We start from the raw sequence: 18,173 nt of genomic DNA, 5'->3' as shown, positions 1-18,173 counted from the left end.
CCACAACATCACAGGGAAGGGCACACATTTATTTATTTCTAGCCGCAATTTGTGATTTATGTTGACAGGACAAGTATATTTTTCCATAAAAATGTTGCCTAGTGCAGCTTTAAGGGGCTGGCATGTGATGCTTGATGTGGGAATGTGTTCAGGGAAGGCAAACAGTCATGACAATAAAACTGGGGGTGGAGAGAAAGATAGAGTGACACATGAAGAGAAGGAAAGAGACAGGAAGGTTTCGTCGCTGTTCCCGCAGACTGTTATCCCTGACGAGGCTGTATCAGCAGGATGGTCATCTAATCAGCCTTCACAGTGGGACAACTACATCAGTTAGCATCAGCGATAAATCATATTGACAGCTATTGCCTGACAGAAGGGGGGTAATGATAGAGGAGGGAATATGGAACTGTTGAAAAATAGACTGAATTTAAGGGGAATTAAAGGCAAAGAAGAGTGATGGACACAGCGAAGGGAGGCAAAATTTCTGTAAGAAGAGAAAGACATTCAGGATAATTGCATGAATATTGTCTGTTCACCCGTTTCATCGCCACCTCACCCACTGTACCTCTGCCTCAACCTCTCCAGCCTCCCATCCACCCACACAGTGCCTGTTACCAGCACTTATTGGGTGAAAATAAAGGAAAGGAAGTATTTATAGATTCTATTTAGCCTGCGTTTTGCATCACTAAAAAAAATGAAATTCAATAGCAGGCTATTATCTCCCCACGTCGTGCAACCTGCAATCTATTTTCCTGGAATTACAGTGTAAAGAGAAGAAATGAGTTGACTCTGTGAACTTGCTAGATGGAGGGAGAGGACAAAGAAGGGAATATAATGAGAGAGACGGGGATATTGGGGGGGCTGCACGGGGATTAGGCTGAACCAGGGTATCGGCTCACTCAGGAGACACACTCCGCTCCATTATTGATGAAAGTGAATGGCAGAAGGTTTCAGGAATAGCCCAGTGTTGGGCCGTGTCTGCTTGTCATGTAACATTAATTGACACAGCCCTTGCGGTGGCGCAGGCACCCGTCCGTCTGTCCGGGGCTCCCATTTCAGTTTGCACCATGATTTATTTACAGGGACACTCGACTGAACAATCATTGGGGTGGTTCAGGCTTATCTTGTGGTCTCTGTGCTATCGTCCCGTCTGAAAGGGATGACTGCTCTCACTGTAGAATACCAGGAAATAGGAGACAGGTCATGTTGGAAGAGGTGTTCAGCACATGTACAAAGAATATTTGAGCAAACTGAACTGACTACTGAATCATTGTCACCGAGCACATCAGTGACTCCTCTCACTGGTGACTAAGTACTGGTGTCTGCTCAGATGATTACATGTTTAAAAGCTTGCTAAAATACAGCAACAGCCAAAGAAACAATCACGATGTGATAACTCTACTTTATGAACAGTGCTTGTATGGGCCTCGTGTTTCTGTGGGATGTGGTGCTCTTTATCAGATGTGGGAGAGTTAAGCCCCTTTACCACTGGACAAAAACCCACTAACACCCACTAACTTCTGGCTTTTGTGTTTAGTGGGAAAGACAAATGACTCTGCAGTAGTCACAGGTATTTATGGGCTCCGGTTCTCATCAGCAGTGATGGAAACATGACACCTGGGTAGATATGCTAACTTTCGCACCTTTAGCCTGACTGTCTGTAACTTCTACAACATCTCAACCACAAATTTCATCCGTCTCCATCCAAGCAGCACTTGAACATCGTTTCAAATTAGTTGGGACCAAGTTTAAAAGAGAGACTGCTTTGTCATGCTGCTTTCTATTGTTTATCCTGTTTTCCATTGTGTTGATAACATCAAAGGTAACACACCAGAAAAAGAAATCTGAAAGGCATACTCATCTACCGACAATGGGAAACGAGTCTATCGCCTTTAGTGTGGGTTTCCTCATTTGAAAAAACAAAAACAACAAGAAAACAGACAAACAAACAAAAGAAAAATATATGCGCTAATTTTGGTGGAAAAAGGTTATTAATCAGACGTACATTTGTTAAACTAACCAACTGGTCCTCATCCAATCTATCACAGAAAAACTGCTTTTGAGCATGACTCCTCCATTATTGTTTATGTAGTGTGTTGTCACTGTCCTGTAACCATGTTTGCAGTGTGTGCCGTACAGTGGGGGTGTGCCAGAAGTTCACATTCATTGAACTTTGACCTGAGTTGCATTGACCTTTGTGAGTGCAGCTAATGGCTGCTGCTTGTGTAGGATAGGACAAATGCAAAAGAATGTTTCTGAATGTAATTACACAGTCACAAATCATTATCATATTGAGACTAAACTAAAAACATATGCTGGCCGAAATGTCAGCCATCAGATTCAATTACAAGCTTTTGACTTTGTAATTTATCCTTGAAATCAGAACAGATCATAAAATACACAGACCCCCCCAGCTGTATGGAGTAAAGTAAAACATGCAAGACCGTCTTTTCTCTGCTGTAATGTGAATACAACATTGGAAAGCTCTTCCAATTTAGCATAAATCTCACCTTTGTTTGAAAAGTACATTTTCATGAGCAACGTCCTCTTAATGGTGCGCCAAACCTGTCGCCAGAGAGCAGGAAATGACCATTGCAGATACAGTTGATCAGAACTGCTGTTGTAGTGGATGTAATTACCCAGTTGACCACTGAAAACAGCAGTGAGCCCATTCCACACTTTAAAAAACAGACGAGGACAAGCCATCCAAAAATGATGCTTGTGCTTTAACCAAAGTGTTTTCAAACAGCACGCTTCAGATTTATAAGAGAAAAGGTTTCATGGATGATGGGCAAGTGGTTGGTTTAGCAAATGCACATCTGATTAACCTTCACACCTCTGATAAACACTCCCAAATAGGGCTGGTTTTGTACTGAACTAAGTGTGACAGGTTAAATCAGCAACTGGTCTTAATCGTAGTGCTAAATTACAGAATCAGTTCAAGCGCCATGGCACTGTGAATGGTGATGCGTTTATTTACCGTTGTAAGTGCTGATACAGTTGCTAAGATTTGAAGGAAGTGACCAAATTACACAGTCAGTTTCTACAAAGCTTTGAACTGGACTGAACAAGGAGATTAAAGGTAGCAAAATGATTCTTAATTTCCATCTCTAGTAGTTATCATGTTCTGTGAAGGTGCATGAATGTGATGTATACGGCCTGCATCTATATGATAATTGACTTTAACTATGATTGATAACCACGAGCACATGAAGAGCTGGATTAAGATTTAATGAAACAGGCTGACAGTATTTTTTTAAAATATGTAAATGCTTCGTATAAAAATGTCTGTTTAGCAACACTGTTGTCAGTTGATGTCATACATTAATGATTCAACTATCAGTTGATAAAAGGTTGCACATGAGGTACTCTGTACACTGTTTGTTGATCAGAGTCCTCCTGCACAGAGGTAATGCATTTTCTGTTTGTAGAACCAACAATGGTGGTTTGTTTAGAGGAAATATGAGAGGCAAAAGCAAAGATAAGACGCTGCAGTTCATCCAGGGCCCTGTTTTTGTAAGGACAGGATGTGGCGACTCATTTTTTGTCACCTTGTGGCCCTGGTGACACTGTGTTAGAACCAGGGTGCGATTAGGAGGAATACATTAATCAGTCAGTGTGGGCCCTGACATGAGTCATGACAAATCAGATCATTTCTTTTCTTTCCTTTAAAAAGTAGCCTGCTCTAAGCGGCCGTGCTCTGACAATTTAGTGATGGAGAGAACAGTCATGAGCAAAAATCCACCACAAAAGATTCTTTGCCACAAAAGCCGCTCCCAAAGGGATTGTGAAGTAAATATATGGCACCTTAAATTAAATTGACGTGGGAGGAGATAGCACATTGCCTACATGTTCCTGGATCCTAAGAGAACCATTTTCCAATGTAGGAAACTGTTCAGTGATAGAGAAGGAGAAGGATGCTATTTGCCAGCCTTTTAACTCATGACGCATCTTGGCAGTTCTGTGTTGGATGATAATAATTAGAGGCACAGCCAGAAAGAATAAAGCATTTAAAATGAAAAAGGTTTTTTTTTCTTTAAGTTTTAGGTGCACTGCTTGGTAAACCTATGAGAATAACACAGAAAATGACAGCTTTCTCTGCCATGAAACTCTAATGAAGTCCCTCTGTAAGCACACAGTCTAGAGCCCTGACACCAAAATTACCCAGCACTGCTTGATCATTACTGACACACACTATATTGCACCTTTGGCTCCCCAATTGGACATTCACCATCACAGTGAGTTACCAAAATACAAAATGACTGCCATCAAGAAAATCAAGCTATGTGCATCTGGCCAAAAGGCCAGCACAAAGCCCACCAATGCACTGTCACAAAAATAGAACCCTGAGTACCTCTGTAGACGAATCTGCTGGATGATGTGTGTGTTGTGTTCTCACCACTGCCAATACTGCCATCGCAGAACAAACTAAACCCATTCACAGACCGTGAGGGCTATATTTTGATATTTTGTTGAGCAATCGGCCTAAATGTGGAAGTTTTTCAGTCTCAACACACTGTTTGAAACTGTTTTTGACAGCTTTTAGGGAAAAAAAGTTATTTGTAGTTGGTCTTACTGGCTAGCTTATAAAATATAATATATATAATATAAATTAAAAGTCGATTTCATTGCATTGTAATCACAAAGAATACATTATGNTATATATATATATATGGTGGATAATCACATTCCGTGGTGCTCTTTGACCCATTGCCTAATTGAAGCTAGGGCTAGCAGCCAGCTTTGTCAAGCCACACTCAACCACGCATTCAGATACAAGGTGAGTGAGTCGGCCTGTCACAGACTAACTAACTCCCTTGCAAAATGGACTGCAATGGACTGCAGACCAGTTTCAGTGGTTGAAGACAGGGGGACAATTGTGTCAAAAATCCAGCAGCTTTACTACAACACATCTACCAAAATTCATCTAAACTGAATTTTTAAAAATACTTTCACGGCAAAAATGTGATGCAATAAATTCAAATTAATTAATCACAGAGCATGTAATTAGATTTATTTTTTTAATTGCTTGACAGCCCTATATTTAACATACGACAGGTTCTACTGGATCTCATGGTCATATTCATTGGTAAAAGCAGCATTACAGTGTTATTGTTGCGCAAGTTTAAAAGCGAAGTGCCATCACAGTGATGGTGGCTTGTTTACATCCAACTTCAACCTGGATATATCTATAACAACATGTTCTGATCCCAGGCAGGCAAATACTGATGCTTTTTCACGTCCCGGTGTATGATATTGATGCCAAAGACACCTTTGTCATGTCTCTATGAGAAGCAGTCCTTATGTATGTGACGCACAGCTGTCTACTGGGCGAAACTCATTGTAACACATGATTAAAGTGGTCAAACAATTGCGGTTAGGTTTAGGTGACAAAACTAGGCAACAAAATAATTGGTAAGATTGAAAAAAAAAAGTAATGTTCTCAATTAAAATAAGTATTGAACATGACTTGAATATGTCATAAGTAATAAGTACGTGACAGATCAATGTAAGTTATGCTACATTAAAACAGCACTGACTTTAAGTAAAAACAGCACTTACTTTTGGTTTCACATGGGACACGAACTATGGTCTCCTTGATGAAAGGCTCTGTTTGTATGGCCCATCCACTGCTGTTCCACAGCACTTTCTTGGTCTTCATACTCATATGTCAGTTGCTCTGAACATCAAATACTGCTGTGGATGGGTTTATCCTTGAATTATCTGAAAGCCCCGAAAGTCTCATAGAAACACCAAAGAGTGCCTTCTACATCAGTATGACAAGCTGAGTGCCATAAAAAAGCATCGGTATTTGGCAACCTGGAAATGAGAATGGGCTGTCTATAATCACAGTATGAGAGCAAATGATATCACTAATAACACCTCACTTTATTGTCAGATACTGACAATGGGGAAAACAACTTACTTAAAGGTCCAGCATGTAGAATTCAGTGGCATCTAGTGGCAAGGTTGCAACATTGCAACCAACTGAAACTTTTCCTGTGTGCCAAGTGATTAGAACTACCGTGGTCAATGTGAAAACACAAATGGCTCTATGTAAAGCCAGTGTTTGGTTTGTCCATTTTGGGCTACAGTAGAAACAACTTGGTGGACTCTATGGGAGAGGATCCACTCTGTCTGTAGACAACGAAAACATGTTTTTTTAGTTTCAGGTGATTATATATTGATTATCATAGTTTGAATATTATATTTCATTTCCGCCTCTATCTTCCTAAATTCTACAAACTGGACCTTTAAACCATTACAAGGTTATCTTGGAATTCTTTTCTGGTCAAAACCTCTACCTCAGCATAGTCCTGTCCAATCCCATGACTTGCTGCTTCTCTGGTGGTGTAACCGATCAAATGACTCCTTGCTCATATCAGTACTAAAAACACCGTTAAAAATCTCAAACAAAGCTCATATTTTGCCAATGTACCAATTTAATTGAACAGAATGAAAGCAGTGCTGAGGCAGCAGCATCCGATCACACTGTCTGGAGCAGGAAGCAAATTGGTCATGCAAAACCAGCCCCTCTTCAACAAACCAATTAATTATTTATGGGCTTCAGTGGAGCAGAGAAAGTTAATTTATTGTTATCATTAGAAGAGTGTTCTGTTTGGGTCCATATGAGGAAGAGTCAAGCTACAATTACAGGCTCCACAGATTAGAGGGAACTTCACACGACTGGCAGACAGACGTTCTCACACTTCACAAGTTCCCAAGATGCCTCCAAACTTCCGTGATGAACTTCACGAAGATGATAGACTAATAAATGCAAATTAAAATAGCAAGGGCAACAAAGAGACATCGTGCAAGGACAGTTGTCCAAGTTGACATTTGTATGTCAATAAACTGTCTTAAAAATGGACTTTTTATCATCTGTCCTCTGGGATTAAAACAAAACTAATGCCTTTAAATGAATACATTGTTATTCTATTGCTATTGAGCAGTTTGGAGAAAAACTAATTCTGGAGGATTTTATGTTGTAACTGCAGTAAATAACATATTTGCTGCTGTGTCATCTTTACTGCAGTTATGGGTGTACAGAAAGTCAATGATTAACATATTATAAGTACAAAAGATACAAGTTGAACCCATGTGACAAAGGGTCAAACAGCCTTATTGTCAAGTTGGTAAAAACTTTCTTTGCAGCAGCTGTGAGCACCCGTGACACCGATGTCATGGCACTGGACTATGGAGGTTTTGCTGGGGTCATTGTAGCCAAGTGTAATCGTAGGATAATTGTAAATACTTTTAAGCACAAGTAACGAAGAGTCATAAAGTCAGCAAACTGACTCTGTTATGTCCTTTACAGCAGTCTTTATCGACCTAAAGTTTGTTGACAAGTCAATGGTCATACCAGACAAGGTGAGACTGTAGCTGAGTGTGTGGAGGAACAATGCGTTCTATCGCTTCTGAATGTAACTTTTCATGTCAGAGAATGAATATGCTTTTTCCTCTCTCAATAGTTACATCATCTTGCTTTAACTCGAGGTGAAGTATTCTCACTTAATGTACAAAGAGATGTTCCAGGGTTGGAATATTTCTGTCCTTGCAGCTGAAAAATGTTGATTGTATTTGTTAGTTTGCACTGGTCTACTTAACAATGCCAATAATTGCTTCAGTAAATAGTGCATCTGTGTTCACATTTATTCAGTGACATTTTCACCGCATACCAACAACAAATAGTTGCAAAAACTAGAATGCTTTTGCCAGTTTTTCTGTGGTTTTGAATGTGCGTGTGTGTTATAAACATTTACAGATTATTCAACAAATGAAGCTCTAAGTGGCCACTCAGCCTCTTCCTCACAATCCTGTTACCTTGTGTGATATGACTTTATATTATGTAGCCTGAATAGTGCCTACATGAGCGTTGTCTATGTGGAGCTGAATGAGACGTACACTAGAAAACATTTGAAGGCCGATATTAAAGTAATAAAACAACTGGAGGTAAAGGGGACCTATTATGCTAATTTTTAGGTTCATACTTCAAACTTTTAAAGTGCTAACAAATAATGCGTTTCTTTAGCATTCATAATGAGCAGGAATCAGTTTTTCTGCAGCTCTGACAGGCATAATGCACTGATGAAATATGTTATGAATTATCATTGCTTTATTCTGATTCCTTTATTCAATGACAATGATGTGCAAATGGGAATATGCATTTCAAAGTTCTACTCTGGCAATATCACAAGGACAGTGGAAAAACATAGAGCTTTTATTACACTTCTCTCAGACTCTTTGCTGTATCTGTTCATTACCTTTGGGCAGCCTAATCAACTAAATAACTTTGATTTGCAAATGTTTACTCCTCCACAGGAGCAAAGAGCCATAACACCAGGGACGTCGAGTGAGGATCCCATTGTTTCTGATTAGGAATTCATTATTTGCTACCCGTCTGCCTCTCTGCCCAGTGCATGGGCTGATTAGCAAGCTGGGGACGGATAGGTAATGACGATAACACTAAACTCAATAGCTGTTTTATAGGCAGCAGTGCTTTATGATGCTTGCGCTAATTGCTGGTGTGATTAGTGAGGTGTCTGTGCCCTCTCTGGTTGCTCCGTCTGTCCTGTGATCCGAGCTCTCGCAGACCGGAGCACAGGGGAAGTGTGGGTGTGCGGCGGATCGTTGCAGGAGGAAGACACAGGGGCATAATCGACTTCCCACTTTTCTGCCCCTGTCAGCCCTTTCCTGTGTGCTGCAATAAAGACAAATTAACTTAAAGGCAATCAAAGGATTTTTCTTCTTGATCTCTTGGCAATAAAGTAATCTATTTCTAACTGTCAGTGAGAAGACGAAAGTCCAAATAAAAAAAGGAGACTGAGAACATAAGCTGATTTGATAACCTGAAGTTCAGGTGGGGAAAAAAATACAGCACATTTATTTCTGCCTTTGAGTGTACCTTAGTGATAAAAGTGTACCTTGGACTCTTTATATAAAGGTGAATGTCCTCAAACATAAAATACTTTATTTTGAATATGTCCCTTTTACTGTTAGACATGTGAAAATACAACATGTTGAAACTGCTTTGAGAGCTTTATGTGCATCGGCCATTCAATCGGACCTCAATACTCGAGTTCTTGACACAGTTATTGCTGCTGTGGCCAAGCAGACAGTCGGCATTGAAAGTGAGATGACTGCACTCTTACTGAGGCTTTTGTTCAGACACATTTTACTACCACAGAGCTGAAGTGAATTTGCATGGATTTCAAGTTGTGTTTGCATACCTCTCCGCGTGACCTTTCGCTTGGTTCTCTGAGCGCGCTTCTGTTTTCTTTCGTCTCACAAGGTTTCTAAAGATATCTCTCTCTGTCTGATACTGTCCTATAAGTATGCAGTATTTATATAAGATAATTCATCACATTATTTCTTTCTGTTTCTTGTTTAATCTTTGAATTGTGCACACACTAACTGGGAATCCCCATTGGAAGTGAGACGTAAGCAAGACTTGAGTGATTGTAAGCGTCCTGTCATTCAGTCCACACCGAGCCTGTTTATACGTGCGTCTTGGTGTGGACAGCGCTAAATACAAATGTTAACAACCACCAAGACGCATTGTGATCACATCACTCAAACCATTTGCGGCACTGGGCTGGGACGCAATTTACCAAATATCTTTTGTAGTTTAAAGGCTAATGCGTCTTGCTGTGTCGCCAACAAGGACTATGTCATCAATGCAGGGCATGGTGGTTGTTTTGGTGACAGCATGCTAACGCTCTATAACTTGTCCATTTCACGACCAGTTGGATGAGGTGTTGCGTGTTTGTCCTCCATTTTGCCCTCTTGAAGGAGACATGCTGAATACTGCTGACAGTGATATCTCAGCGATATGTCAGCTGTACTGACACAACCGCTAACATGGCTAGCGAGCAGCTGGCAAGAGTGTGGACGTAATAGCTGTGCAGTGGGTCCTTTGACCCTCTAGCATAAGTGATGTAGCCAGTAACAATGATCAGCTGGAGATGCATGATAAGGGCAGGTGGGAAAGACGATATGCCTCAGCTGTGCACTTCTGTTCGGGGGGCAGTGTGGATTGATACATTTAGTGAAATGGAAGCGTATCTGTTCTGTGAGACAGGTTATGAAAATGTTTTCAGTGTAGATTGGCTGTAACAGTTAGCACTGCAATAGATGTGGTCACCCTCATTGTTAGTTATCATGCACAATAATTACATCTTAAAGGAGCAGTGTGTAGGATTTATTGGCATCTAGCAGTGAGGTTGCCGCATGTTGGAAAATCTATGGTGGCCTTTGGGTAACGCAAAAAAATGCAAAAAATAAAATAAAAAATAAAAAATGCAAAAGGCCCGCTCTAGAGTCAATGTTTGGTTTGAGCTACTGGAGAAACATGGTGGTGCAACATGGCAAACTCCATAAAAGAGGACCTGCTCAAGATGTAGACATGAGGGGCTCATTCTTAACTAAAAACACAACTATTATTAATTTCACTGATGGTTAGAAATGTTAGATTCCATTTTTGCAAATAGATCTCCTTTAATTTAACACACTGCACTTTTAACGTGCATAGAGCTAAATACATTTCCTTTGTGATTTTTGTTCATACTAGGGGAGAGAAGACTTTGAAGTGAGTGTTGAATACATAGAAAATAAGCATAGACTATCCATCATCATCATCCATTGGTTTGTGGATTCCCATTTTGAAGCTGCAAGTTTAGCATTTGGGCTGTCGCCATCTTGGATTTTTGGAGCCAGAAGTGACCACATTTCAACAAGAGGGTGGAGCTGTGGAGGAGCGAGGGGTGGATCTGACTGAGAGCTCGATGACACTATCCACAGACAGCATGTCACTCAAAGAGGCCACGCCCTTAATTATGTATAACTCTGAGCATTAATAAAATTTAAATGAGCGAGTTATATAACCCCCCCCCCCATACAATTGTCATAAAGTGGGGAAATTAGCTATGGAGACCAAATACGTTTTTGTTTGTTTGTTTGCTTTTTGTGGTGGGCTGTAAACATTTATTTCTGCTGTAAATTTTGGCATTTTAAAATGGGGCTCCATGGGGATTGACTGGCTTTTGGAGCAAGCCTCAAGTGGCCATCAGAGGATCTGCAGTTTTTGGCAATTTTGCTCTGGCTTTATTTTTCAGGCCTGGAAGCTGCAGCTTGGAAATAAGCCAATATGCTCACCATGTTTCTTTAGAAAGTTAATTTGATCACATTAGTGAGCACTCAGCAGGACATTCATTCAGCTCATTTCACTTTCCAGGACTGCACGTCAGAAGAGTCATGAGTGGAGTTTCTAAAATGGAGCTCTAAAATAATGTGAACTTGACAAGTTCAAATGAAAAGCTAATAACAAAAGATCAACTGATTCTGCTGTTTTCTAGTATTATTTTAGTGTGCATATTCATCATTCAGACATCGGGCCAGTATTGTGTATATATTTTCTGTAGTGGTTCTGGTCTTTTGGGTTGATATGGAGCTTCCTCCATGTTTCTGTCCTTCAAATGCTTGCTGGCAGGATAGTGTTGAACAGCGATCCAGGTTTTCCCTCTGTCTCTTTGTTTCTCTCTCCCCCTCTCTCTCTTTGATGTGTCAGTTGAGTCGGGCCAGAGCCGGGCAGGCAGCCATGTCCATCAGCTCCATCCATCAAGCAGTGGGCCGGGTGGCAGAGAGAGGATGACGGGCAGCAGAGAAGGGGCAGATGTTTTGCAGGAACTGATATGTGTTCACGTCCACGAGGGATGTCATTACGCGGCGGACAGAGAAACATGTAGCTGATTAGCGGCTTATTAAGTCAAGGACACTGGCTTGCGCTAACACATGCGGCTTCCTATCTGGCTTGTGGTGCTGATGGCTTGCCAGTCACTGAGAACCTGTGTGTCTCAGTCAGATAACCTCTCCTTCTAATTAACCGTTGCTCTGTTCTTAAACTCTAAGCTCCTTTTGATATACCAAAAAAGCTGCTTTTGCCATTTCAAGTAAAGTTTCCCTGTGTTTGCCTACAGGGGAGGATTCAGAGGTACATAAGGTTTGTGGATTTTTCTCTCAGAGCCCACACTGTGTTGTGCTAAGTAAATAAAGCAGCGTCTCCCTGAGGGCACATAAGGATTGTAGGAATTGAGGAAAGTGGACAGTGCAGCAGAGAGAGGGCTTTAGCCCTGATCCAGGACAATGGCTAAATTGGTAATGTTGAGAATCTCATCTCTACCCTGTGTTTTTTCCTTTAGTTGGATCTCCTGAGTTGTCCTCTTTTTCCTCTGAACGATAAGCCGTGCCATGTGTTGTTGGAAACATGGATTTACTCCAAATCACATCAGCCTTGTCCAGCAGTCTCCTCTCTTTGCTGTTCACTTTCATACCTCCCCTATCCCTGCCTCCACTTTTTATCACCCGTATGTTTAATACAGTATAGCTTGCCGCATCATAAATTGTAGCGGTCTGTGTCCGCATTTCATGTGTTTTGAGTGGTGAGTGCAATAAATGGGTTCAGGGTTATGAGCACGGTGAAAAATACAAGCAGTGGTGGACCATATAATGGGCCTCTGGATGGTTTCAGTCAAATATAATACTGTTTCACTAACAATACACAGTTTTTGTTTTGTGAAATAGCGATAATATTTCTCTGGATAGCACTGATTAAACGTTTTTGTGTGGAAGAGAAAATGAGAGTTAGAAAGAGAACTAACCTCAGAGTCCACAGATTTTCAGAAGTGGCCCTTAAAGGATTATAATGGGTTTTTCCAGCTGGGATCTTATTTTTGTAGTTTTCTTCCATCATTTCTATCATTCCCAAGGTATTACAACAAGTAAGTGGGGTGAGAAGTTTTACACCTTGTTTCAACTTACGTATGTGACTAGTGTAGATCCATAAATATGCGGATGATGCCCCTACTGTCCAATGCAAGGAAGTGCATTTCTTTATAGATGTATAAAGACCTGATAGAAACGCCCTGTAGCCATGGAGGAGAAGCTAAATTTGTCAGTTTTTTGCTATCTAATAGTTTGGAATATGAGCTTGGAACATTGCTGGGACAAAAACAGGACCAATATTGCATGGCAACAAATACATGAAGATGTTGGCCTGCCAGTTACGTAGCATTTGTTGTGAAATATTTCATCAAAAAGACGTATGAGTCTAAAGTCTAGGAATGAATGGACTTCTGGTTGACTTGTCTCTGTACACATATGTAAGTAGGAACAAGATATTACCCTTTGAACCTAATTAATGCAATTTCCCTCAAAATTGGCGCTTCACACAGACATCACACGGAAACACCCAAAATCTGTAACTTCTGCCAATAAATCATAAAAAGCCACTCTTTATAACTTTAATTCTTGCCTAAAAACCATTTGTGTTTAGATGTTTTCTTAAGAATTAAATGTAATGAATTGATAGTCTGTACTGTGGTTATGGTCAATAAATTTACATGCACTAGAGTAACTAGGTTACTCAGAGAAACCAGGTTACGCAGGTAAATGGAGAATAATTTTACATTCAGTTTACATTAGCTTCAGTTGAACTTGGAGGTTTTTAAATACAATGATGCATCACTCCATATAATCATCTCTCCTTTAATCCACTCACTGTTAAAAGCCGATTAGAACCCTTGTACCTTTGGTTACTTGTACATATGGCAGAGAAACTGGCATCCTCCAGGAGAAATCTACTCAGGGAAACCAGACTCTAATTCCCCACCCTGATTACAGAAATCAAGTCATATTGGAGAAAGCTGACTGTAAGTCACTTAATTGCAATACACTGAGTGCAAGCAGGAACTGCTAGCAGCTAATGCAGCGAGACTTTTAGGGTGCAAATTTGGGCTAAGTTACATAAGTTTACTGTAATCATTGCAGTATAATACTTACTACAAGAACCTGTCACGTTGCAGTTGCAATTTACATCCATGTCTGTTCAGACTCATATGTAGCCACTACAGTAGACACAGCTTCATATGTGGATGTTGTTGCAAAGACGCTACAGTTTTTAAACACGAGTGCTCCACACACATCTTCAACCCAGCAGCACAGAAGATTTACACAATCAGCACAGTTTCAAGGTGCGCACCTGAGATTGGTGTCACCAATTCAGTATCTGACCTAATGTCTCCCCTTCTGTTCCAGAGTTAAGGCTTTCAATGATTGCCAGAAAAGTATTTTAGCAGAACATTATGATGTTGACCTTTGACCCGTTGGATTTAATGTCATTACTTCACTGTTTCGTGTTGGTGGTTCCTATTAGAAATTTGTGTCAAATCTTGTCATAATTAGTGTGGCCAAAAAATGTGTTTTGAAGGTCACAGTGACCTCCGACCTTTGAGCACCAAATTCTAATCAGTTCATCGTTGAGTCCAAGTGCACGTTTGTGCCAAAATTGACGAAAATCCCTCAAGGTATTCTTGAGATATTGCGTTTACAAGGATGGGATGGATGCGAGGTCACAGTGACCTTTGATGAAAAAAATCTATTCAGTTTATCATCGAGCTCAAGTGGACTTTTGGGCCAAATTTGAGGAGATTTGTTCTTGTGATATTGCATTCACGAGAATGGGATGGATAGATGTATGAATGTATGTACAGACAACCCAAAGACATAATGCCTCCAGCCATGGCTCTCACTTGCACGGAGGCATTAAAATGCAATAACTATTAAAAAAAAGGGATTAAAAAGGTATTGACCGAAATAACCCAGTACCAAGTAGTACCAAAACTTCTCCAGTCAAACAATACTTGCATTCAACCCTTTTTGTACCCAGATTCAGAAAAATAAAAAAAGACTATTTGTATGGTTTTGCTTAACAAATCACTGCAGGTGTTCTTTAATGCATGTGACTGGCCCACTACCACAGCAGCTACAACCTATGCAGTCTATGAAGTGGTGAAGTCAAGCGTGGGTAGTTGACGAAGCCGGCAGTTCAGCATGTCGAGATGCCATCAAATCATTCAAAAGCATAGCTATACTACACACCTGTGGCATCTGGTGGCATTTTAACAACTGAATGCTTCGCTTCACATGATGGGTATCAAAAGAAAAGGCATCAAAGAAGTGCTCAGTTGGAATCAGTATCACATTAAGGGTACAGCTGAATGATCTGACATGATTCTGACCACATTTGGTTATGTGAGGAGAAGCAGTTGTTCTTGGAGCTGGTTGTCAGAATGGCAGGAAATAACACTTGGAATAGCAAGTGTAGTAATGGGAAGTACCTACAATGCTTGTTTGTCACACACTATAAATTGTCATGATGTTCCAATTCTTTGGCTTTCTCTTGAGATTAAAAGACCCTCAAATGTGCAACTCTAAGTCTGAGCCTCTCTTAATTTAAGTCTTCTTTATGCTGCAATAGTATTTGTACTGGTATTGTATTTTTTTACATGATACCCAACCCTAGCTCTCACTTTTCCTTCCAAATAAAGTGGTTAAGGAGATCTATGATATGAATCGAGCTTCATGCAGTGTGCACCCAAACCTCCCCGCCACATGGCTAACCTGTCATTTGCATTATAAATAAGAAGCCAGTATGTTGGGAGACGTGCCTTGTAGTGTTTTTGCCTCTCCTGGGTGCCGACTAGTTGCTCTCAGTTATCTCTGCCTTCGGCTGGCAGTGTGAGAAGGCATGCTCTTGGTTTTTCTGCCATCTCTTCGCAACGTGTCAGGTCTAGTTTAGCACTTGAAGGCAGGATGTGTCAGAATCGCAGCCCTCTCTCTCTCCGGGCTGTCTCGCTCTCAAGGTGAGTCAGGCCTCGTCACCACTCCTATAGAGACATAACCCATCACATGGCGTTGGTAGACGGCCAGCAGTTAATAGCCCTGTCGTGATTTGTCAGGGAAAATACTCATCCGCTGAAGAGTTCAATCACTTAGAGCAAGGTTAGAGTGTTTATGGGTTGGAAGGGAGGTGGGCGGTCAAATGTAAATCTGCACAGTCTCTGCATGTTTGAGCCTTGGCACAAACTGGGTGGATAAAATCCTAAATTGATATTGACAGCTTGCAGTGGAGATAGGGGTCCAAATACAAGCACAGTTGAGGCACGGACATTTTCAGGAATAATGAAGCTTAAAATTGGGAATTTATGGATTTGCACTGGTGTCACTGAGACAAATTCCTGCACATTCCTGCACAAGTCACTGACTTTCTGTTTGTTTGTCCTCACTCTAGAAAGAGTTCCTGGCAGCTACGACTGAAAAGGACATCTTTGCCCATCTGGGTCTCGAGTACATCGAGCCTTGGCAGAGAAATGCGTAGGCCTCCTCTCCTCCCCGGCTGGATCATACCCTGTGCGTACATCAGTGTTTATCCCATCTGCTTGCCGTTCTGCGGCTCTCCTGTGATTCACTTTCAAACAGCTTTTGATTTCCATACAGTTTTGTTTAGTCGTTACCATCATTGTAGTTGTTGTTGTTGTCTGGGCTGGTGTGTATGATTCATAATTCTGCTTATTCACTATTGTCTGTTAGCGAGTAAACACTCTCCTATACCATTCATGGTTTGCCTGTCTCTAAGTGTTGTAATCATAGGCAGGACACAAAGACAAATCAGCCAGAGTATGAATCGCCTGCGAGGTGCAGGAGAGAGGGAGTGTGAAAGAAGCACAGAGGAGAGAGAAAGAGGGAAGGGGGTGACCACAGAGAGAAAGGGAGGGCGAGGGAGAAGACAGGAAACGATGAGAAAAGCGAGGGGGAAGGGGAGCTTTTGTCGAGCAAAATGTTGTAATCACCCTCCTCCTGGCAGGAAAGTGCTCGACGTGAAGCTGAGCCAGGTCTCTGGGGAATTGAGAGGCGGGTAATGAGCTTCAGATAGAGGAGCGTTCGGCGTCGCCATTTAGCCTCCATTTAAGCCTACGTCCACTGGAGATCATTTAGCTGGCATGCGGCAATCCAAAGACCCACAGTCTCCGTTCTTGTTTCCACAATGAATCCCCTTCCCCAGATGCTCGGCTGAAATTAGAGGCAATCAGCTGCGCCGGGAAATCATGAAGAATTCAGACGGAAGGTAAATGAGTCCACTAACCACATGAATAGGTCTTGGCATTCAAAGCAACTCTGGCTCCAGTGCGTAAAACATCCATTATCTTATTGCTTTGACTTTGCCTTATGTTTTATGTATGACAGTTGCTTCTCAAGATTTGCGTCCTTATTTTTCCGTACGGTGGCTCTGTAGGACAATGATCCACTAATGAAGAAACTTTATTGATCCCTGTGGGCAATTTGGGTAAGTCTGTTCCTCCAGTGATGACACAACCTGCCCTGCTGTCCACACCCCAACCCACTTTCCCATGATGCTCAGCCCCCCGCTTTATCCCATGGCGCCTCAACAAGAGCAGAGACAGATGAGAGCGAGGCATTTTAGTGAATCACCCTATTTAAAGATCTTTAAGTAGAACAGTCCGGCACTTTGAGGACTCGACCCGGGCCTCCTCCCACCACCCTGTCTTCTCTCTCCCTCTTGGTCTCTGTCTTTCTTTTTTCTCCTGCTGTGTTTCTCTCGCTAACACAAAACAAACTCTAAAGGCTCTGAGTTGCCCTGTTAACCAGACGGAGCAAGCTCCAGCACCCTGGTCTCCTGGGTTATCTGATGTTTTCCCTTTAAAGTGGGCATGAATTCTTCCCAAAAAATAGATCTCTCCAGAGTGAAAAAAAAACATCAAGCTGACCTCAATAAATTTACATTTGTCCTGCTCCCTTTTTCCTAATTGTTTTTCAAGTGCAAATGAGATCTTTTTCTACTTCCACATTAAATATTCACCAGTGTAAAGGGATTAAAAGGCTGTAGCACTCAATTTAAGAATTCACACATTGTTGTTTTGGTCTTAAACTGTTTGTAAAGCTGAAAAGCAAAGAATTAAGTCACACTATGTGCTCCAGAGTCTTCCCTTTCATTCCCTATGGAGCAATGCGTTAGCATGGTATTATCACACATTATTGAGTGAAACCGTCTTTTCTCTTAGTTACTTTATCTGTGTGAACTGTAGGAGATGGCTGTGAATGCCTAACAATATACTGATTATACTGGAGTATTCAACACTTAACCTCAGTGAACTCAGCTAATTACTATTTGTAATGCAGAAATTGATTTAGAGAGCACGGGCACGGACTTCACAGACATTTTCAGGCTCATCACAGACTTTTACTTTCAGTGTTTGGGATAAAACAACAAACCATAGGTGCTGATTTGTATGACGGTAGGGATGTGTTTCCACAAATAA

General features: G+C 41.2%; 1 protein-coding gene across 4 annotated transcripts in view; it reads left to right on the top strand.

Annotated features, from left to right (window-relative positions):
* The window catches only part of dntt (deoxynucleotidyltransferase, terminal), a 125,779-nt gene extending 108,134 nt beyond the window's left edge, over positions 1-17,645 (top strand). For all 4 annotated transcript variants that reach the window (XM_050071051.1, XM_050071050.1, XM_050071049.1 and 1 more), the window contains one exon: positions 16,127-17,645. In XM_050071051.1, the coding sequence (XP_049927008.1) occupies positions 16,127-16,213 (87 nt within the window). In that variant the 3' untranslated portion in view covers positions 16,214-17,645. The remainder of the gene's footprint in view (positions 1-16,126) is intronic.
* Positions 17,646-18,173: the final 528 nt, after the last annotated feature.

The sequence above is a fragment of the Epinephelus moara genome, chromosome 19, assembly GCF_006386435.1.
Source record: "Epinephelus moara isolate mb chromosome 19, YSFRI_EMoa_1.0, whole genome shotgun sequence".
Lineage (NCBI taxonomy): Eukaryota > Metazoa > Chordata > Actinopteri > Perciformes > Serranidae > Epinephelus > Epinephelus moara.
Note: the sequence above shows the minus strand (reverse complement) of the source record. Positions and strands in the feature narration are given on the sequence as shown.